Source organism: Schistocerca nitens, chromosome 12, assembly GCF_023898315.1.
Source record: "Schistocerca nitens isolate TAMUIC-IGC-003100 chromosome 12, iqSchNite1.1, whole genome shotgun sequence".
Lineage (NCBI taxonomy): Eukaryota > Metazoa > Arthropoda > Insecta > Orthoptera > Acrididae > Schistocerca > Schistocerca nitens.
The window spans coordinates 45,654,395-45,678,046 of NC_064625.1; the positions used below are offsets into that span (position 1 = coordinate 45,654,395).

Sequence of the window (23,652 nt, forward strand, 5' to 3'; positions counted from 1 at the left end):
TGCTTACCCTACAAGAAAAAATGTTACAAAGCTGGGCTCATACAATCTAAAAAAAAAAAAAAAACAGCATGTGAGGTACATAGAAGGTGCTCCAAACAAGTATAAGGTAGCATCGGAAGTTATCAGACAATATAATTCTTCGAGTCAGGTATGTCAAACTCTGCTTGATCCAGAAGAACTGAATGAGTACTTTGTCACACCAGTCAGAGAACTCCGAGACAAAATTAAGGCCACACGCACACATCTGCAAGCGATCTGTTTGGTCCCCAGTTGTCTAAATGGCCTTTTGTGCAAAACCACTGTTATTTCTTGTTACCCAAACATGTTTCGGCACCTTCTGCCATCATCAGTGTGTTTTGTTTATTGAAAACTGTAGAAAGTGAACGTATTTTGGATTCTAACTAATATAACAAAGTGAGGTCCAAAGAAATATTATGTTCGTTTTTATTCTTACCGTGATTCTACATTACACGGTTTTAGTGTCCTGCACTGATAGCTTCTCATCTGGAAACCAAACGATGTAAATGTGAATTTCATTGGCGAGTTGTATTAACACGCCGATGAACAGTTGAGCAGCACAGAGCAACAAAATATTGCTCTGTACTTTGGGCCCATATGGAAATGAATATCCGAGAAATCGGTAAGGCAGCTTTTCGTGGATGTTCATTTAAACAATATGGGCCTACAGATATAGATCAGGCTGGTTCATCATAAGATTAACAGATGTCAGAAGCATGCATACATGCTACAATCTCAAAACGGTGTGCTTTAGGCCCTTATGGTTCTCAGCGTCACAATTAATTAGTTGGGGCAAATGAAAATATAACCAAGATCGAAACCAGATCTTGTGATTCTCACGAGCAGATCTGTTACCCACTTTGAAACACAGTTTCTTTATTTTTTAACTAACTCTTGAGCATAGAAACTTACAGTGATATTTATACAATGCTAATTCAATGCTAATTCTTAAGAGAGCGGTTCTAGGCGCTACAGTCTGGAACCGCGCTACCGCTATGGTCGCAGGTTCGAATCTTGCCTCGGGCATGGATGTGTGTATTAGTTAGGTTTAAGTAGTTCTAAGTTCTAGGGGACTGATGAACCCAAAAGCTAAGTCCCATAGTGCTCAGAGCCATTTGAACCATTTTAATTCTTAAGAAGAAGAACAACAAAAGTAATTTATTCCCGCGCCCGGGTTCCCTGGTTCGATTCCCGGCGGGGTCAGGGATTTTCTCTGCCTCGTGATGACTGGGTGTTGTGTGATGTCCTTAGGTTAGTTAGGTTTAAGTAGTTCTTAGTTCTAGGGGACTCATGACCATAGATGTTAAGTCCCATAGTGCTCAGAGCCTTTTGAATCAAAGTAATTTATATTCTGAGCAAGCCCTTTAGAATTTAGCCTCAACCGTTGCAAGTGATCGTTATAGCCCCTGTAGCTCAGAAAAAATTGAAATACGCCTCAGAAGTATGTCTTTGCCAATGACATAGCGACTTATTGTGCGGCATGACGAGTGACTCATCGAGCGCTTATTCTGTCATGCGGCTTATTATCCTAACAGGTTACACTACTCTTAAGGTAACAGTTTTAATAAGCAATGAACTAGTGAACATCACAGCAAAAACTCGTCTAACGCAACCAGTCTGGGATACGAGTCTAGTGTGTTCCCCTAGCTTTGACTTTCGAGTTGAAGCAGTTAGCCAGTATTTGCGCTGTTTAACATAACTGGAATTATCTGGAGCAGGTGCACACACATGCACGCGATCGTCATCGATTACGTGTTCAACATGGTGCTTTTTCAGATCTGGCATGGCGGATGTTTCTGTCCACGGCCTGCTCTTTCTCAGGGAATTCGACAGGTATTTAGCTAATGGGAATGACGAGTTTCAGGCCGGTAGGTGTTATATGCTATTAGTTGCCTGGTGCCACCATTCTGAACCCGATGGAAAATGGCAAAGCAAACAGTGGAAACGTCCCACATCTCCCCCACCAAAGAAATCCAAAGCTGTTCACATAAGTTCCGGTAAGGTCATGATGACCTCCTTCTTCGACTGCAGGGACATCTACCCCTAGACTTCGTCGAGCGTGGAACAACAATCAATGCGCCATAACGTCAAACCACCCAGGAATGTTGACGGAACCAACCTGCTGCACGATAACTTTCGCCCCCTCACTGCCAATCGGACGAAGGCTACGCAAGAGCGATTTGGTTGGGAAACACTGTGGCATCCTCCATACAGCCCGGACCTTTCACCGCGTGACTTTCATATCTTTGGCGACCGCAAGAAAGACACGCATGGATGTCGGTTTCAGCCGGACGAGCAAGTGCAGGAGTGGTTGCGATTGTGGATCCGTCAGCAACCGATCGCGTTCTACGAAGCAGAAACTGATCGTCTGAGCTGCCAGTGAGATAAACGTCTTAACGCGTGTTGTGATTACTTTTGAATGGAACTATGCCATGGTCGCGTTGTGGAAGATGTTCGGTTTTCATTTGACTGCCCCTTATAAATTATACTTCATGCGTTTGAACATAACTTGAAAGTAAAAAAAAAATTAAAATTAAATACCCAGTGTTTCCCGAACTGATCTGTCTAAAAGTTAGAAATGAAATAGATTAGAGAAACAGTAGATGCACCTTTAAATAATGCTCGAAATAATATACCTGAATTGAGTTGCTGATTGAAAAGTTAAAATTTAGTACTTAAGTGCTTTGAATGAGGATATTTATGGTCTCCTGAAGTCAGTAATATATGAGCGTCTCACCTTATGTATATGATTTTGAGCATCATTCAAAGTTGCGTTAGATGTTTCTCTAATGTATTTCATTTCTCGCTGTAGACAAATCATTTCACAAAACATTTAAACTTGTTAAAAAAACATGATAATACTTTACATAGACTGCTAACTCGAGGAAAAACATTGCTTGTTGATAGCGGAACTGGAAGCGTTTAGAACTTAAGCTGTCTAGCACAGCTGGTTGCGACGAGAATATCTGCAAAAAGCAAAATAGTTTCGATATTTGCCGAAAGATGACTTTGGTTTCTGCTAACGGGTACCTTTACGGGTTGTGGCTTCCTTCTGACAGACGGGGCAAGGGTGCTAGTTTAGTTTGTGGAGGTCATAATTTCTTACTAGATATGGAGGGACAGCTGCCCTCCTATGCCCCTGTGTTGATAACCATTGATTATTTTATACATGTTAGTTTTTGTTTGTTTTGACAGAGGGGTTGTCATTTTTACTTGGTTTTTCCACTGTTTATTTTTTTGGCGATCGTTTTTAGCATACCCCAGTATAAGATGGTTCAAATTTCCATCGCTATTTCGATATTTACTGTATTTGAGAGCGTCTATTATTCCGTTCATATAAAGGTCCGCAAGAGAAACGTGCGTTCCACTACCTGATTTTTATTACTGTCGTCACTTGTCTTATCGTAAAATTCTTCTGGCTGTGTCCCGATTTTGTTGGCATGGTGCTTTGGAATGCAATATAACCTCTTGTCCTGCTGTGATATTAGCCCTTCCTATTCTCAGTGCAAGTATGTCCCTTTCCTTAAAATTTAGAGAAATTAGTATGACTGGTCAACTGATTCTTCCGTCGCTTCTCGGTGTAACAAATGGTTGAAATGGCTCTGAGCACTATGGGACTTAACTGCTGAGGTCATCAGTCCTGTAGAACTTAGAACTACTTAAACCTAACTAACCTAAGGACATCACACACATCCATGCCCGAGGCAGGATTCCAACCTGCGACCGTAGCGGTCGCGCGGTTCCAGACTGTAGCGCCTAGAACCGCTCGGCCACTCCGGTCGGCTCGGTGTAACAACTTCATAATACTCTACTGCTTGTAGATTGTGAAAAACTCAGATGCCGAGATCTGCAACGCGCCACGATAAGAGTACGTGAAGAACAGCGGAACCATAGTAAGTGATTTAAATTGCAGAGATGTGGCCCGACAGGTCGGTGTGGAGCCGTCATACGAAATGGAAACGTGCAACTAAATTGCTGCTGTACCTCGCCAACATCACAGGGAGAAATATCGACATTTGAGTGCATTCGAACGACTTATTGGCCTCCGGGACGGAGGTCTGTAGTTCCGTGACATTGCGGCTCGCACAAGGCACGCTCCTAGAGCGGTGTGGCGCATGTGGAACCAGTAGAGAGAAGTGGGCACAGCTGCGGCGGGGTACTAGACGACACAATGTGACCATACTGCGAGATGACCGCCATCTCGTCCGCTGGCCTTAACGGACGGAACAGCTTCGTCCATAGTGTCGGGGCGACATTGGAGCCCTGCTACTGGTGTGGACACTTCTGCGGAGTGGACTGGTGGCACACATGCCATTGCGTCGGGTTCTGTTGATCAGAACCCACCAGCGCCACAGACTCCAGTGCGCCCTTGAACATCGACACTGGCATGCTGAGTGGCAAAATGTAATGTTTTCGGACGAGCCCTTCTTCACCTTGTCCTGCAGTGATGGCCGCAACGGGTTCCCGGGTTCGATTCCCGGCGGGGTCAGGGATTTTCTCTGCCTCGTGATGGCTGGGTGTTGTGTGCTGTCCTTAGGTTAGTTAGGTTTAAGTAGTTCTAAGTTCTAGGGGACTGATGACCATAGATGTTAAGTCCCATAGTGCTCAGAGCCATTTGAACCATTTTTTGATGGCCGCAAACGCGTTGGATGCCGCCGTGGTGAACACAATCGGGTAGACTATATTGTCGAGCGGCGTAGCGGACAAATATCAAATGTGTGGTTTGAGACGCCATTGGCTGTAACTCCCGATCTCGCTACCTACGTCTTGAGGGCAATCTGAATAGCTACAGCTACATCAAGGAGGTTTTTCAACCTGAGGCACCGCCCCTTCTGCAGGTCATTCCATATTCCAGCAGGACAACGCCACAGCCGCATGTGGTGAGGAACGTGCATAGCTTCTTTAAATAACAGCGGTTGCCACTGCTTCGCTGGTCTGCCCGTTCACCTGATATGTCGCCCAACGGTCCATGCCTGGAGTATGGTTGGTCGTCAACTTGTTCGTTCAGGTCCTCCTGCAGCCACAATTTATTTGTGGACGCGCCTGAAAATCGCGTTGAAGAGTCCTTCCTAGCAGCATACTCAGACGATCTTCGAATCCATGCCACCACTTCTACAGGCTCTGATTGCAGCACGTGGTGGCGCTACTCCGTACTGAATTTCCATAGTCACAGTGCATATACAAGTCTGTAAATCCCTGTAAATACCTGGGAGAATTTATAACAGGAAGGAACAGGGAATAACAGAGACGATAAAGAAGATGATGTCACCCTTCTGCATGACGAGAGAGATATACAGTATAAAGAATATATCCACGGAGGCAAAGATAAGCCACTACAAGGCAACGGTGAGGAATGCAGTATTATATGCCGCTGAGACGATGACACTAGGAAGAAATGGGGCAAAACAACTAGAGAAAGAAGAGAGAAAAATACTGACAAAAATACTAGGTCCCAAAAGAGGTGGAGAGATGTAGATGCGAAGACCTAGGGAAGAATTGTACCGGAACATGAGAACAATTTCCGGGGAAATCAGACTCACAAGGTCAGGGTTTGCTGCACATGTAGTTAGGATGAGTATGGACAGAATGACGAAGAGAGTGTGGGAAACAACAGGGAGAACAAGGGGAAAGACAGGAACCAAGTGGGTTGTTGAACTTCGGAAGGACTGGTTGGTTCAAAAACTGGTTTAAATGGCTCTGAGCACTATGGGACTTAACATCTGAGGTCATCAGTCCCCTACAACTTAGAACTACCTAAACCTAACCTAAGGACATCACACACATCCTTGCCCGAAGCAGGATTCGAACCTGCGACCGTAGCGGTCGCGCGGTTCCAGACTGAAGCGCCTAGAACTGCTCGGCCACACCGGCCGGCGGACTGGTTGGAATTGGGGATCAAGGTCGAAGGAAAGGAAAATTGGAGGAACAGATATTCACCGACAAATATGCCGGAGATCAATGACAGAGAAAAATACAGGAAAAGATTAGAGTGTCACCAGTGGCGCCGACAGGAGAAACGGAAACTGAAGTTCTCGGAAGAAGAGCGGGAGAGAAGAAGAGAGAGAATGAAGAGGTTCTGTGAGAAGAAGAGGAAAATGCAGACCACGAAGTGGCTACCCGTGGTCCTACAGAGGCCGTATCGCAAGAAGAAGAAGAAGTCTGTAAATCTATTCATTTGTATAGCGTGATGTCCCTAATCGGTGGAATAAATTTCATTGTGACCATATCTCTCTGTCTTCGTGTGTCAAAATGGCTCTGAGCACTATGGGACTCAACATCTATGGTCATCAGTTCCCTAGAACTTAGAACTACTTAAACCTAACTAACCTAAGGACTTCGTGTGTCGCTTTTTCCAAACTATAGTATATATAAAAAGCATAAAATGTGCGTGTTCCACAGTTTTTAACTCTGTTTGTGCACCATCAATTTTATTTTATTGTAATTACTAATTTGACATAGAACGTTCTTTGGTCCGTTAGCTTGTTTTCTACATTTGCATGCTCTCTTCTGCTGCGTATAATTCTTTGTCCTCCTCACTTCCATCTCATATTCGCGCAAGGGCGCACGCACGCACACACACACACACACACACACACACACACACACACACACACACACACACAGAGAGAGAGAGAGAGAGAGAGAGAGTTTCTCGATATTTCGTCTTAATGTTTTCTGTCTGTTCCCATTACATTTATTTACTGTTATACATATTCACTTACATTACGACTGCATTGCCAAAGATTTACTCTGTGTATGCGCCTTGTTGTCGATTTGCAACATATTTTTCAGTGTTGTTGACAACTATCGTATTGTACCCGGTTTGACAACTATAGTCAGTTACAGTCTGATGACAAATCTTATAAGCCCAAGACCACAATTAAATGAATACTGTGAAATATAAACAATTTCGCATTGCAGGTTTTCACAGCCGGTATTCACGATATCACTGATATTTGATTTCTGGACATAATTTTCTACCCCCCCCCCCCCCCATTTTTTCAAAACTGACCGTAATATACTTGCTCTCAGCCAGACGAATTTCAGTTTTTCGATAAATGCCGACAATCTTTAATGTAAGTGTAGTTCTTGCTATTGATGGCTGTAGGAGAATGGCTAAGTGCTTGACAATCCGATATGTCGGACAATCAGTTGCACTAACCATCGGTGTCAATGACATGCTCTGCTAGTGAATCTTTGGTAAATAATACAATCTCGGTATCGACGCTTCTGATTTGATAAGAGCGTTCTTGTCAGTGGGAGAAGTTGAAGAGGCCTATATTAGCTTATTCGTTATCCTGAGAACAGAATTTGTTAGATCTCCTTGAAGTTTTCTCTATGTTCCTGGTTCCAATAAGTCCCGAATTTTGCTCCAGTATCTTCTTTCTTCATTAGCTTTGTAGTACTGCCTTTATCTACTGGAAGAATTATGCATTGAATCACGGCCTTATGCCCATTAATCAAATATCAGCATTGCAATAAGTAACAAGTCAAGTACATGTTTATAAATGGCTGTTAGTCAAATTTTCACTTGCATTAATTAATGGTTAAAAGTTAATTCACTGTCATTAATCTCTGAAAAGATCCACTGTATGCAGTTCAGAACCTGTAAGAGATTTCCTTCCAGAATGTGTATAACATATGAAGGCATGCAGATCGAAGAGGTTGACAGTGTTAAATTTCTGGGAATTCAACTCGATAATAAATTCAGTTGGGAAGGGCATACAAAGGAACTGCTGAAGCACGTAAACACGTCTGTATTTTCTGTGAGCATGACGACAGATGTAGGAGATATAAATATAAAAAAAACTTCCATACTTTGCTTACTTTCATTCTATTATATATAGGATCATATTCTGGAGTAACTCGTCAAATTGAGCAGAAGATTTAGCGTGCTAAAGCGTGTAATAATACTCATTTCTGAAGTAAATTAAAGAACTTCATCTAGAAACCGATTCAAGGAACTTTGCAGTGTAACCACTGCTTCTCATTATATTTATTCCTTAATGAAATTTATTGCAAGTGATATATCTCTATTTCCAACCAATAGCGCAGCACATAGTATAAATACAAGGGATAGGAACAATCTACGTAAAGACCTAATATCACTTTTCTTGGTCCAAAAAGGGGTCCACTTTTCAGAGGCAAACATTTTCAATTAACTGCCAGCTGCCATTAAAAACTTGATTTCAGATAAAGCACAGTTAGACTTGGAAGGACTTTTTGATAGGCAACTCCCTCTATACTATAGATTAATATCTTAACAAAGGCTGTTAGACCAGATTAAATAAATGTTAGTATTCAGTTTTGACAGCGCTTGGTCACAGCAGTCAAGATTAGATATTTTGTGTATGATAATTTATTAAAGTGCGTAACTATATTTCATTCTGACAGTGTATTAATTCTGCGAATATTAGCAGTCCCACTTCACTGTAATGTATTCACATATTTTGACAATCTCCTGGCAGGTGATGAGGGTAGTGAGTATTACAGAAATTAGATTCTATAGATAGTATTATAGATAATAGATTTTCTGACTTGTTCCACGCCCAGGAGAATCATTTCATTTTTTTTGTCAGTGGAACGAAAACTGAATCTAATCGAATCTAATTATGCACAGTCTGGTACTGTATGACTGGTATTTCGCTTGTTTGTTGCCGTCGTCCGCAAGGCCTCGCCTCTGAACCGGACTGCGTGCGACTGGAGTCGAACGGCGCCCCGTGGCAAGTGGGAAAGCCCAGCTCTGCCCTAGCCGCCTGGCGCGCAGCCGGTGTCCCAGTTTTTGTTTACAACCGGTCCGGGCGACGCGAGAGTCGAAAGTCCGCAGTAGTTTAGGCGGCTGACTCACTCTATTGTCAGCAACTTACGGGAATGAAGCCTAGCGCAGGTCACAGAGCGCATTTTGCGGGGGCGGATGGTTAGTGTCATTTCAGTCGAATTGTCCGCAGGTGAAGGTTGCAGAAGGGGGGCAGGGGGTTGCCATGGGGAGATCATGATCGTGATCCCCCACCCAACTCCCCAAAAAATGTTTCATTAGAACCTTTCATGTTTTTACACTAGCAGACCGCCTCGGCTTCGTACTCATAGCACTAAGTATGTACTGCCTGACGACTTGACTGGCTCAGCGGTAATAAAAGAAACTGGTGCACCTTCCTAATATCGTGTAGGGCCCCCGTGAGCACGCAGAAGTGCTGCAACACGACGCGGCATGGACTCGACGAATGTCTGAAGTAGTGCTGAAGGGAATTAACACCATGAATCCTGCAGCGCTGTCCACATAGCCGCAAGAGTAAGAGGGGGCTGAGATCCCTTCTGAACAGCACCTTGCAGGGCATCCCAGATTAATGTCTGGAGTGTTTGGTGATCAGCAGAAGTGTTTAAACTCAGAAGAGTGTTTTTGGGGCCACTCTGTAGCAATTCGCGGTGTCGCATTGTCCTGCTGGAATTGCCCAAGTCTTTCGGAATGCACAATAGACATGAATGGATGTAGGTGATCAGGCAGGATGCTCACGTACGTGTCACATGTCAGAGGCGTATATAGACGTATCAGCGGTCCCATATCACTCCTACATCATTGGCGAGCCTCCACCAGCTTGAACAGTCCCCTGCTGACATGCAGGGTCCATGGATTCATGAGGTTGTCTCCGTACCCGTACACGTCCATCCGCTCTATACAATTTGAACCGAGACTCGTCCGACCAGGCAGCTTGTCTCCAGTCGTCAACAGTCCAGTGTCGGTGTTGACGGGCCCAGGCGAGGCGTAAAGCTTTGTGTTGTACAGTCATTAAGGGTATACGACTGGGCGTTCGGTTCCGTAAGCCCAAATCGATGGTGTTTCATTGAATGGTCCGCACGCTGACACTTGTTGATGGCCCAGAAATTTGTGGAAGGGTAGCACTCTTTTCACGTTGAACGATTCTCTTCAGTCGTCATTGGTCCCGTTCTAGCAGAAATTTTTTTGAGGCCGCAGCGATGTCGGAGATTTGATGTTTTACCGGATTTCTGATACTCACCGTTACACTTTTGAAATAGTCGTATGGGAAAATCCCCACCTCATTGCTACCTCGGAGACGCTGTGTCCCATCGCTCGTACCCCGACTATAACGCCACGTTCAGACTCACTAAAATCTTGATAACCTTCCATTGTAGCAGCAGTAATCGATCCTACAACTGCGCAGCCACTTGTTGTCTTATATAGGCGTTGCCGACCGCAGCGCTGTATTCTGCCTGTTTACATATCCCTATATTGGAATACGCAAGCCTGTACCAGTTTCTTTGGCGCTTCATTGTATATATACCATCCTTCCTCGTGAATCAGTCTAGCTATTAGTGCAATATACCTACAGAGTTACTCAGATTAGCCTTTGCAGACAAACAGAAAGATGCGGCAGTCGACTTAAGTTTTATAATATGTGCAGAAGAAGAAGGAAAGTGTGTATATTCAGATAATAATTGTTTCATGGGGCTCAGTGCCTTGTGTCAGTCCTTAAAGTTGACGCAACTTTCTGGGGAGTCCACTTTTCTCCCAGCAGTGTATTTGTTTCCACCTTTTTGTGGAATATGAATTTCCCTGTCGCTATCACTTTTACATACTGTTCCGTAAGTTACCAGACAGACAACCTTCCGGCACCATATATAACATGAAGAACAATCATCGCAAAGGTTAAATAAAACTTCCTGGCAGATTAAAACAGTGTGCCGGGCCGAGACTCGAATGGGGGACCTTTGCAAAGGTCCCGAGTTCGAGACTCGGTCCAGCACACAGTTTTAATCTGCCGGGAAGTTTCATATCAGCTGCAGAGTGAAAATCTCATTCTGGAAAGGTTAAATACATACAACTTTTGCGTGTCTTTCTTAACAATTACCTAAATAATGATAGCTGGAAACAAGATAATACTGCGATATATCTAGCGGTCGCTGTCCGTTAACTGAATGTGTCGTTCTGAGTGGCACATCGATGGCCCACTTCCAACCAAGTGCATGCTGCCATTGTTCGATATGAAGGAAACGTCGCTCAGGCGGCTAAGACAGCAGAGTTATCGATAATTCTATCGCGGTACTAGGTTCGCTCATTCGTCTACATAACCAGTCACAAGCGGATTCCCTTTCTCATTACCCATTAAAGGAACATTGATGGCGTTCGACACCAGCCGGAAACAATTAAAGACTTTCTGCATTAGTCTGCTACTTACTATGCTCATTCAGGCACCTTCATATGGAAAATTAAGGAAATTGATTTTGTCGTTAGTGACAAGTGCTGCATGTAGTAGTAGTAGTAGCAGCGTGCCTTTCACGCCTTGTCATGAAGTGTGCGTAAGAAGTGAAAGCGTGTGCTGCATCATTCGTACAGGGAAAAGCATGTGCATTCACCGGCCGTCTCGTAGATCTTACTTGCTCTTCCTCTGCAGGACTGCACATTACATGTGCATCACTTGGTTTGTTACGGAAAAAACTCGATTCTGCTCCTGAATGTCCGCTGAAAGAGCGTACTTTTCGTAATCTTTCACCTGAAGGTCACTGGAACACGGAATGGATCATTCAATATGTGACTGGTGTCCAGCAGAAATGTGTAAACTCAGAATAGTTTTCCTAGAGCCACTCTGTAGCAATTGTGGACTTCTGGAGTGTCGCATTGCCCTGCTATAGTTGTTCAAATCCGTCGGAAGGCACAACGGGCATAGATGGATGCAATTGATCAGACGGCACACTTACGTTCGTGTGACCTGTCAGAGTCGTATCTAGACATGTCACGGGTCCCGCATCACTCCAACTGCACACGCCCCACACCATTACAGAGCCTCCAGCAGCTTGAACAGTCCCCTGCTGACATGCAGTATCGTGGATTCGTGAGGATGTCTCCTTACCCGTAAACGTCCCTCCGCTCGATACAATTTGAAAAGGGACTCGTCCGACCAGGCAACACGCTTCCAGCCATTAACAGTCCAATGTCGGTGGTGACGATCCCATGCGAGGCGTAAAGCTTTGTGCCGTGTTGTCATCAAGGGTACACGGATGGGCCTTCGGCTCCGAAAACCCATATCGATTAAGTGTCGTTGAATGGTTCGCACGCTGACACTTGCATTGAAATCTGCAGCCATTTGCGGAAGGGTTGCACTTCTGTCACGTTGAACGATTCTCTTCAGTCGTCGTCGATCCTGTTCTTGCAGAATCTTCTCGAGGCCGCAGCGATGTAAGAGATTTGATGTGTTACCAGCCTCCCGATATACACAGTACACTCGTGGAATGGTCGTACGGCAAAATCCTCGCTTCATCTCTTCCTCGCAGATGCTGTGTCCCATCGCTCGTGCGGAGATGCTGTGCAATATCACTCGTGCGCCGACTATAACACCACGTTCAAACTCTTAAATCTTGATGAGCTGCCATTGTAGTAGCAGTAACCGATGTAACAACTGCTGCAGACACGTTTTGTCTTATACAGACGTTGCCGACCGCAGCGCCATATTCTGCCTGTGTACATATCTCTGTATTTGACTACGCATGCCTAGACCAATTTCTTTGACCCTTCAGTGTGTTTATATATATCACTTACAGCGTTGAGACTATAGTTATCAACGAAATAGTTACACGTCTCAAATAGTACACTATTTGTTTCTTGACGCCCTAGACCGTCTGTGACTAGTGGGGTAGTGGCATTTAATTCAGAAACGATTCCTGCCTGAGAGAAGCAGGTTTGTGTTCGTAACCACCGAAATGCCTTCACGGTCAGAAAATGTCGTCTAGTTATCATCTAACTACACATTTTAGCTTTATCCTATGGAGAAGCACGCCCAGTTTAGCAGCTCTTTCAAAATTATGCCGAGGCTTTTCATAGTTTTCCCATAGCGTAAATGGAAATTATCATTGTCTATGGGAGAAATGGTTTGATGAGAATGTTGAATTTCCAACTTTCCCTTTGATATGACGAGACCCTGTGACATGTTGTACTTGAGCTCTGTACCTAGGTTTTGAGCCCGTCGTGTTGCTGAATACAGCTATAGGTAAAGCTCTGTCTGCTCGCCTTGTCTGTGCCGACGACCGCCACGTCATCCTCTGCCAGTGGAAGAGTACGGCTTCAGAACACAGTTGTACCGGCTGTTGCCAGCTTCCCAGTTCTTGAGGCCGTTGCTCCTCACTCAAGGACCTCCTCAGTTGCCATCACGAGGCTGAGTGCTCTCCTTTCCAGTCCTCGAACCGGGGAAAACTCCCTCGCAGTATCGGAATTGGAACTTTGCTCTTACTCGTATCAGTCAGAGTCGCTGACCAATCAGCTGCGGCGGCAAACATCTGATCAAAGATCCTGATTAACGGCTGGTATGGCAGATGCTGACGCTTAAAGGCATTTGGATGCCGTTAGCATACTAGTTCAAATGGCTCTGAGCACTATGAGACTCAACTGCTGAGGTCATTAGTCCCCTAGAACTTATAACTAGTTAAACCGAACTAACCCAAGGACATCACAAACAACCATGCCCGAGGCAGGATTCGAACCTGCGACCGTAGCGGTCTTGCGGTTCCAGACTGCAACGCCTTTAACCGCACGGCCACTTCGGCCGGCTAGCATACTAGTATCTAGGGTTGATGTAATATCATTATTCACTTTTTCACCTCAAATAAGTTTAGATTCGTTAAATGTATTTGTAATCTCCCGTTAACTATGTGAATAGTGAGCAGAGGCTGATGAATTGAAGTCCAACATTTTTCCGCTCCTTTATTAATGACTGATACACAGCCAGCGATGATATAAAAATTTTAATTACATTTTTAGCATATCCAGAAGGTAAAGTACTTGCGGAAGTAAAGTGGTGAAGACGGGTCGTGAGTCGTGCTTGGATAGCTCTCAGTCGGTAGAGCACCTACCTGCGAAAGACGAAGGTATCAGGTTCGAGACCAAATTTGGCATACAATCTGCCAGGGAGTTCCATTTATTGTGTGCCACAGCAGTATATTTAGACGTTTTAGTGATAATAATGTTTGCAGGTTTTACAAGTAGTTAAAGAGTAAAAATAGACTGATTATGAGATCTTGTTGTGTTTTTATGGTCGTTTCAGTAACACATTCCTGGGAAGTTTACTTAGTTGTCCACGGAAACCAGCACAGCCGCGGCACACGATACGTGACATTTAATTTACTCTCTATCTAAAGTGGCGTAAACTTCAAGCAGGCCCAATGTTCGTAAGGCCCCAACATAAAAACGCCAATGTTCTACATATCGGTACTCTATGATTGCTAGTCAGACCTAAAATAGAATTTTACCACGGTATTTTTCCCACACAGATCTCTACCCTATCATAGGAAAAAAGAAGAATCCTTTACATTACAAAATGAAGGTGAAGTCTATACCTCAATAAATCACGAAGTTTGGAAAAAGCGTCGGTCTTTATTTCATGAGCCCCGGGTCACTATTCGTCTAGGTGAAAGGATACTTTTAATATCTTTAACAAGTAAAAAGATTTTTAGAGCGAAAAAGTTGCGCACTTCACTCTGTGTGCAGACACATAAGCTTACTGACGGTTACACCTTTCAGACTGATCCTCACTGGTTCGCTTCTCGGTAGCAGCACCTGTTTTTTTACTTTTCGGTAAATTCGTTATTTATTAACAAAATAATTGAAATATTAATTAACAAATGTCGAGTCATATTAAAACAATCAGTTAGACAGCCCTCCCACCACGACTTTCGTTTCTTTCAAAAACCTTAATCTCGTACATAAAACAGGTTCAAACGTCTGAGTACTTTACAATTCATACAGTGTGTGAAATTGTTGCCGTTAAGCGAGGAGCATGAACAGCCAAAATGTAGTAAGCGAAAACATTTTTCTTCCTTTCATCATTTTGTGGGCGGCGTCAATCTTAAGAGGTTACAAATGTGTGTTAAGTTTGTTTGTTGAACGTCGCGAAGTCTCCTATTCTCAAATACAGGACGAATATAGTCTGGGTAACGTCTGCGTCGTGAGTTACGCAGCCTCAAAAAGTGTACACAGTCTCTGGCTTTAATACTTGACAAACCATTAACTTAATAAGTAAATTAAGATAGCATTTTAAGTTTTTAAATTTGGTGAATGATTATATTAAATACTGAACATCAAATTTTGTCACTTATTTTTAGTTACTAAAATCTGAGTATTCGCAGTAAATTAAAATTTGCTATAAATATGGGAATGATGCAATAGAAACTGAAATACTGTTTTGTTTCTCGAATGAACAGTGCTTTGTCTAATTTTTTGATTTAACGATAATGCATTATACTTGTGTGCACCAAACTTCATTTATGTACTATAATTAAAAAGTAAAGATTTTATTTATTTTAAAAATTGTGATTCCGTGTCTGTTAATTAGGATTTCCATTTGATAACAAAAACATAGTGTAAATAACACCTAAAAACAGTTACCAGTAACGAGAATCGAACTAGGAACTTCAGAATTACAAGATTCGTATGCCGTCCACTGAGCTACTGGCGATTGTGTTTATAAACTTGAACTGTTGTATAGTTACAAGGAAAACTCTACATCGCACCCCTCTCAGATTGAGTGGTAAAATTACGCAGTGGATCGCCCGTCAAAAACTGAACACAGATCAAGGATTAAAACAGGAAGAAGGTGTACTGAACTGTAAAAAAAAGAAGCAAAATAGAAACAGTTAACGATCCAAGCTCAAGATGTGAAACATCGAGCGAGTTATAAGAACCACGGGGTCGCGATTGTGTGCCGGTGTTGGACTGCATAGCGGGAGATCCGTGTTTAAATTTCCCTCGTGCCTCATTTTTTTCACAAATTTATGAACTGCCCGTCCAGTCATTAACATGTCTGTTCTCCTTTTGTTGTTTCGCAATTGTCATATTATACATTGGTTGTAGAATATGAGTCTTGTGATAAGAATATATTACTGTCGCAAGTAAATGTGAAGAGTAGTGAGAGCAAACGAGATGCCGGAAAAATCTCTCACAGTAATGAAAAGGACAAATAAACTGTGAATTATGTCACAACAAAGGAATTCAAAAGTCAAAACTTCAAAAAAACAGAACGCAAGAGTCATAATCTGTGGTACTTTTGTAGAACAAATAGGGGGTATGTACGTCTGGAGGTCCCTTCCTTACACTTCACTGTTGCAAACTTACGTTACACCACAAGACAGAGCCAAATTTGGATACGGCAAACAGACACATCAGTGACCAGAGGGAATGATCATAATTTTCTGTGGCGAAAAAAATGGGGGACGATTGAGATTTGAACACAGATCTCCAGCTTTGCTTGACGACGTGGTTCTTGCAGTATGCTTGATGTTGCACTTCTTGAGATTGAATCTTTCATTGTTTCTATTTTGCTTCTTTTTTCTTTTTTCACCGTTCTAGTGCATCTTCTTAATGTTCTCGTGCTTCATCTGTGTTCAGTTTGTGACGGGCTATCCACCTATGACGGGCTATCCACTGGCGCATCTTACCACTGAATCTCAAGGGGGTGCAATGTGGAGTTTCCCTTGTTAGTAGCGGTCGAAAATCTTCTAACCTTCTTTTTTACTATTGCTTCGTACTGCTTTAGGAATTTGATATCCCAGCGCTGAGTTTTAGCTCTTACAAGTGTGAAAAATGTAGAAGATACTTTTGTAGGTGATGTGCTGAGCTGCCCCTGTCTCGCACTTTGCTGCCTGTTTGTGCGAGCTCCTCACGATTGTGCTCTCGGCCGTTGCAGGCGGCGAGGGCGTCGACAGCGCAGACGTCGCCTGCGTGCGCGGCCCCCGCTGCACCGTGCCCGCCCCCCGCGCGCTTCGCGTGCTCGTCGGCGCCGTGCGCACCCTCCGCCACGCACCAGTGCCAACCGCAGCCGCAGCAGCAGTCCCCGCGCCGCTACCTGAGCAGCATGCGCACGCAGCACCCCGGGCCGCTACCGCAGGTCGAGGCCGACCCCTACCGCCTGCTCGAGCACGACCTCAAAGACATCTACGAAGACATCCGCGAGGTGAGTACTCCACCACCGACTACATCCCGCCGACAACTACTCTATATATTTGCAGTATAGGCTTACAGGGTGTAAACGGTATAAGCCGCCAAAAATATCCTCTTATAAGAACACGAGTAATTGATTTAAAACGTCTAGTAACATGTTTGTCCATTTCCTACTGCTGTTCCAGGGAAAAAAAGATAACAGTTCATCACGGGACAATGTTTTTGGAAAAGTAGACACTGGACAGCGCACACGGATTAGTCGTGACTTGTGGAAACGTAGTGCACAGCAGACTGGGAGAATTCATTGAGCAGGGTCAAAACACTACGGGGCACCTGCTCCACCCCTCCCCCAACACAGGCACACCAACGCAAGCAATCGGCTCGTGTTTTTACCGCTGCGAGTGTTGACATCGTGAGCGTGAGTCGCAAACACGCAGGCAACAACGGCTGCTTGGTTGAGTCACTGTAATACGCGAGTTACCTGTGCAGACGGTATTGCAACTTAGGACGAAAGGGAGATTTACTATCACTGAACAATGCGATATTCATTTAACTTATGGCGAGGCAGCTATACGAATCTATCGAGAGCGCTTTTCACAACGAAGACTTCCTGCACGATCGACATTTGTTGCTGTTCGCCAAAGATTTGGATCATTATAATTCTCTACTTTTTGCAAGAAGCAGAAGCATCGCCTGCCTAGTGGGTGTATCGCACACTGTCGTTCATCGTCATTTGGAAGAGGAGCGTCTGCGTCCTTACCACAATCAATGCGTACAAGAGTTGGAAGAGCAAGATTTCCCTTCCCGACGACAATTCTCAGTGTGTTTTTTTGTAGCAAACAAAACTACGCAGCATGATTTTGTAAAGAAAATACTCGTCACAGATGAAGTGTGTTTCACTCACGACGGAATAACTAATTTGCTTAACATGCATAGTGGAGTGTATACAATCCGCGCCACATTGGTCACAAAGTACGAAAGTTTTTGCATAGACGATTTTCAGGACGATGGATAGGACGTTTTGGTCCACGTCGATGGCCAGCACGCAGTCCTGATATAATCCACAGGATTTTTACTTTTGATGCCACATGAAGGAACTTATATATGCTCAGCAAGTAAATAATGTGGACGAATTTACGCAGAGGATTTTCGATGCTGCCAATACTAAAAGGCAAATATGAATGTGAGTGAACGAATGAACGAATGCGACGAAACTCGGTTCGCCGTAGTGAAGCATGTGCCGAATCGAGTGGTGAGCGTTTTGAACACTTGTTGAAGTGTTGGTGTATCCGGAAACACACGAAACAAAGTAATTTTTATTTCATTTTCGTTACGGTACTGTTGTAGAAAAGGTAAATAATCTGAATTTAATTGTCGTTACGGCATTGTTGTAAAAGGAGGAAACGGTTGATTATAATGAATGCACAGCAAATTAGTCGTGATTGGTCGATTTTGTACTAAGGGAAACACATTTTATTTTATGTTAGCTTTTATTTACTACCACGACCTTCGTTATGTTGTAAAAGAGAAAAAGTCTCGTTGTACGTAATTCATTGTTTACGTAAAACGAGTTACACGTTCTTGACAAATCAGTGACTATTTACATTGCTTGTTTCGGTTGTATCTATCCGCCGCGCCGCGTCCAATGTTTACATTTTTGTGGTTCAGCCGTTACTTTTCTTTGACCGCCGCATCGATTCGGTAGTATGCAGGTAAGGTCGTGTGCCGTCAGTTGACAATGTAAACAGAAATGCGTCTACTATCTAACGTATAAATATCTCTGTCTTTTACGTATACAAAAGTAAAGAATGTGAAACAAAGATATTCATTAGATTTTTTTGTCAAGCGTAACGAGATGTACCATCTGTATAATGTTGGCAGCTTATACCGTTTACACCCTGTACATCCGGGATATAAAATCTCAACTTTGCAAACAAGCTACGTTTATCTCCATTTCCTTATGCGTATTTAACATTATTTACAGCTGTTTTAGAACATGATCAGAGTGTGAGACTTATAAAGATGTTTAATTGTAGAACTTGTCTGCAGTCTTGGCATCTCGAAGTTCATTTGCAGACTCAGTCATGTGGTTGATAAGCAGGGGTTCCTGAATTTTTCCATGTCTTTTAAAGCACTATTTCCTGATAATTCCATTTTTATTCTTCTCCAATGATTATTGTGTTTGCTAATTTTCCCGGAAGGAGTTACCACATTCATCTCGACAACTGGTACACCAGTCCAGGTTTGGTTGACAAACTAACGAGTAAGATCATTGACGTTGCTGGCACAATGCAGCAAAACTGAAACAAGTTATTTGACTTCATTAAAAATGCCAAAATGAAGAAGGGCGAATACGTAACAGCGTACATAAACTACAGATTTTGATGAAATGGAAGGGCAAGAGAGAGGCCGTGATAGCCAGCACGATCCAGGACGATACATTTGTAAAAGTAAGTTCAAAATTGGCAGTGCGCAAAAACCAAGTATTATCGTGAGTTACAACAAGAATATGGGAGGTGTGGATAGGAGCGATTCCCATTTGCAAAGTTACCGAATGGCCAGGAACAAACTAAAAAAATTTGGCCAAAGATTTTTTGCCTTTTATTGGACTTAATATTTTGTAAAAAAAACATGGCGGCGAAAAAGCAGATTTGAATTAACAATTAGTCTCGGGGAACAATTGGCTCTGTCCTCTCCACAACAAGGGTCATCACTTCGACGTCCACTTCGAACACCGAATGCGACTTGCTTCTTGATCTGCTGTATGTGAAGTTGCTCTCTGTATCACAATATTTCTTATGTTTCAGACAAAAAACCATCTGTAATTATATAATCCATTTTCATTTTCTTCTTTTATATATTCAGTTCGATCCACGCAATAAAACGACAAATAAATGTATGAGTGAGTGAGGAAACATGCTAGTGCTAGGGGAAGTACCCACTGACACACAACAGCGCGCACCAAAACTACCCATCGTAGGGGCTAAAACTGCATTCAACAAACGTTAAATTCTTATTGCTCGGATATGAAAATCATTTTTATTTCAGCGCAGTCAAACAAAATAGGTATATGGAATTCCATTAACATTCTGTATATAAGGAAATACAGAAATCGCCTTTGAAAGCTTGTTGTTTCTGTCCATACCGGAGGAGAAACGTCGACCAGCAGCTGTCGAAATTTGGCAGCGGCCTATAGTCAGGAACTAGCATATAACGATGTGCATTTTCGAGTCCAGTAGTAGAATGTCGAAATGTTGCTGAATACAGTTACATGGCCACATTTTATTACTCATTGCTTTCGGACCATTGGCAATTTCAGCGCTACCTCATGGGTCCAAACGTGTTTGGTATCTGTAATAAGATGATGATGTAGTGGAGCAGCACATAAAATTAATCCAGATCCGTCAGTAAAAGATTGTTACATAATGTTTGGAGCAATATGACGCTTAATTTGTCTCGTACGCCATGAGTGCTTCGAATCCAGCTTCGGACGCTGGCGAGAATTCGCGCGCCATATTTCATTATTTTGTATTGTCAGTTTAATACTGGTTTTCACTTACATTCGGATGAATTTTTTTTTCTGTCTCACTTTAGTTCATAGTAGTGCTCTTTCTGCTCCTCACAATGACACCAGAATGAGTGTACTAGCCTGCCACAGTGGCCGAGCGGTTCTAGGCGTTTCAGTCCGGAACCGTGCGACTGATGCGGTCGCAGGTTCGAATCTTGCCTTGGGCATGGATGTGTGTGATGTCCTTAGGTTAGTTAGGTTTAAGTAGTTCTAAGTTCTAGGGGACTGATGACCTCAGATGTTAAGTCCCATAGTTCTCAGAGGCATTTTTTTTAGTGTGCTAGCCTGTATTGGTCTCGAGGGAATCATATCCCATTCTTCCTGCAAAATAGTGGCAAGTTCAAATATTGATGAAGCATTTTGATAGCGATCGCGTACAATTTTCTCCAAAGTAGACGATAACCGCTCAATAATATTGAGATCTGACGGCTGTGGCGGTCAGAGGAGAAATGACAGATCATCTTCGTACTCACAAAACCAGTCCTTTCCACGCCAGAGCAATCATGAGCATGCGTCTTCTCTGCTACGATGACGTCACAAGGCAACAAATACTGCTTAACAAACAGGTACAGACATGATATATAGCCATTCGTAGTCTCACCCGTTGTTTACACGTTATTGGTCTCGTACGTATCAGTGATTCAAATCTAACGGTACTTTTTCTAATACAAGAAAGTTAGATCGATAATCCGATACAGTCTGGAACCGCGCGACCGCTAAGGTCGCAGATTCGAATCCTGCCTCGGGTATGGATGTGTGTGGTGTCCTTAGGTTATTTAGGTTTAAGTAGTTCTAAGTTCTAGGGGACTGATGACCATAGATGTTAAGTCCCATAGTGCTCAGAGCCATTTGAACCATTTGAATACCACGATATGGCTGTCCAAATCATGACCGTACCCCCGCATGTTTCACACTTGGGATGTAAACTCGGCCAGAAGTTAATTGAAATGGGAAACAATTCATTCGACCAAATAACTTCGTTTCATTGCTCCAGGCCAGTCCAGGTTTTATGACTTTGGCACCATGTTATCCTGTTATGAGCATTTGCATCACTGATAAATGGCTTCGAGCTCGCCCTGCAATTCCCAATTATGGAGCTCCCATCGTGTTGTTTCGGTGCTGACAGGTATCGCGAGTGTGACACTCAGTTCTGCAGTGACTTCAACAACTGTCTTATTTTTCATCACACTCCTCTTCAGTGACAGTCTGTCACGATCACTCACCAAGCACTTTCTTTCGCTTTGTGTCTTGGCGGACGACGTTTTTCCACTTTCCCCCTATGCGCTACAAATCTTCGATACGGTGCCTTTTAAAGACCGAACAAAACAGATATCTTGGTACGAAAGCACACTCCATACGAGTACCAGGAATCTGCACACTTTCGAATGCTCTGGGCTCCAACATAATGCGCTCAAACACAGAAGACTGTTCTGACCACAACTGACATTTGCAATATAATGACGACATTGCAGAGGTGTCGTTCGTGGTTAAATACAAGAGCTAGCATTTGCGTTGATGTTCAGTCATGCATTTCTCTCGGTCTTGTGTCCATTTTTTGTCCGTCAGCTGTACTTGTTGTAATATTGCGACGACGACATGTCATTCAGACATGTCAGATATTTAATGACTCTTTCACTGTTGCACTTGTAATGGTTATAAAGTCGAAGTCACGCTAACGTGAACTAGATGAATGGTAAAAAACTTAAAATAAAATAGCGGCAATTTCACTCAGAAAGTACATAATGATTGTGGCCCCAACGAAGAAAAGAAAAAACAAGTAAGTAGGCTTTCGTGGTGGACAAAGAAACCTGTGACAATTCTTGCTGCTCACCTCTGTATACGTTCAATATCCATATTAGTTCTGTATGGTGTGGGGGTCCCCAACGTCTTGAGTAATATACTACGTTGTGTAGCAGTAGTATTTACAAGAGGTAAACAATCTCCTTTGCCGAGTTAATGCATTTTCCTTGTACCCTAGCAGTGAAGCAAAGTCTACCACCTGTTTTATCTACGACTGAGATTATGTGACCGTTCCATTTCACATGCTCGGAAATCGTAACCCAACTGTTTGTACACAATCTGATGAAAAGTATCCGAACACATATATGTAATGCGGAATGAATGTCACGATGTCACATGACACGCCAATGTAAAAGGAGGCCAGAAGAGGTGCGTCGATCAGGACTTCGAACGTGGAATAATCTGTGGATGTCATCTCAGTAACAGATCCATCAGGGATATTTCAACCCTTCTAAAGCTGTCCAAGTCGACTATGGGTGATGCGATTGTGAAGTGTAAATGCTTAAGAACAACCACACCTGAACAAAAGACCAGGCATAGTTTATGAACAACTACTTTCCATAAATGGACTGGCCTGCACAAAGTCATGAAGCGCCTTAGGGACGTGTTAGAACGTCAGCTTCGCTCAAGACCCCAGCGTTGAACATCACTACCGCCTCTGGTTATAGCTCTTAGGAAAGAATGGGCTGCCATTCCTTTACGCCGGCCGCTGTGGCCGAGCGGTTCTAGGCGCTTCAGTCCAGAACCACGCGGCTGCTACGGTCGCAGGTTCGAGTCCTGCCTCGGGCATGGATGTGTGTGATGTCCTTTGGTTAGTTACGTTTAAGTAGTTCTAGCGGACTGATGACCTTAGATGTTAAGTCCCATAGTGCTCAGAGCCATTTGAACCATTTTTGAATGTCCACTAATGAGTGTCCACATACTTTTTGTCAGGTACTGCCTGAGTCGTACCAATTGTGAGTCATTGATTTTGTGGTCATAGGTGACGTTTTTTCTGCGTTTTGTGAAGTTCAGAGTTTTATATATCTAAAGAGCTATAGTTATTCACCAATCCTAATGGCATTTGAAATCTGGTCAAGACCTGCCTTTCTCCTGCAGCGCATCATTGTAAGCGCTGAGTAGATTCAAAATGGTTCAAATGGCTCTGAGCACTATGGGACTTAACTTCAGTCCCCTAGAACTTAGAACTACTTAAACCTAACTAGCCTAAGGACATCACACACATCCATGTCCGAGGCAGGATTCGAACCTGCGACCGTAGCGATCGCGCAGTTCCAGACTGTAGCGCCTATAACCGCTCGGCCGCTGAGTAGACCCAGTTAGTCCT

At 43.4% G+C, this 23,652-nt stretch overlaps 1 protein-coding gene across 2 annotated transcripts in view; it reads left to right on the plus strand.

Moving 5' to 3' along the window:
- The window catches only part of LOC126215141 (all trans-polyprenyl-diphosphate synthase PDSS1), an 831,585-nt gene that overhangs the window by 483,209 nt on the left and 324,724 nt on the right, over positions 1-23,652 (plus strand). For both annotated transcript variants that reach the window (XM_049941804.1, XM_049941805.1), the window contains one exon: positions 16,704-16,970. In XM_049941804.1, coding sequence (XP_049797761.1) covers positions 16,704-16,970 — 267 coding nt within the window. The remainder of the gene's footprint in view (positions 1-16,703; positions 16,971-23,652) is intronic.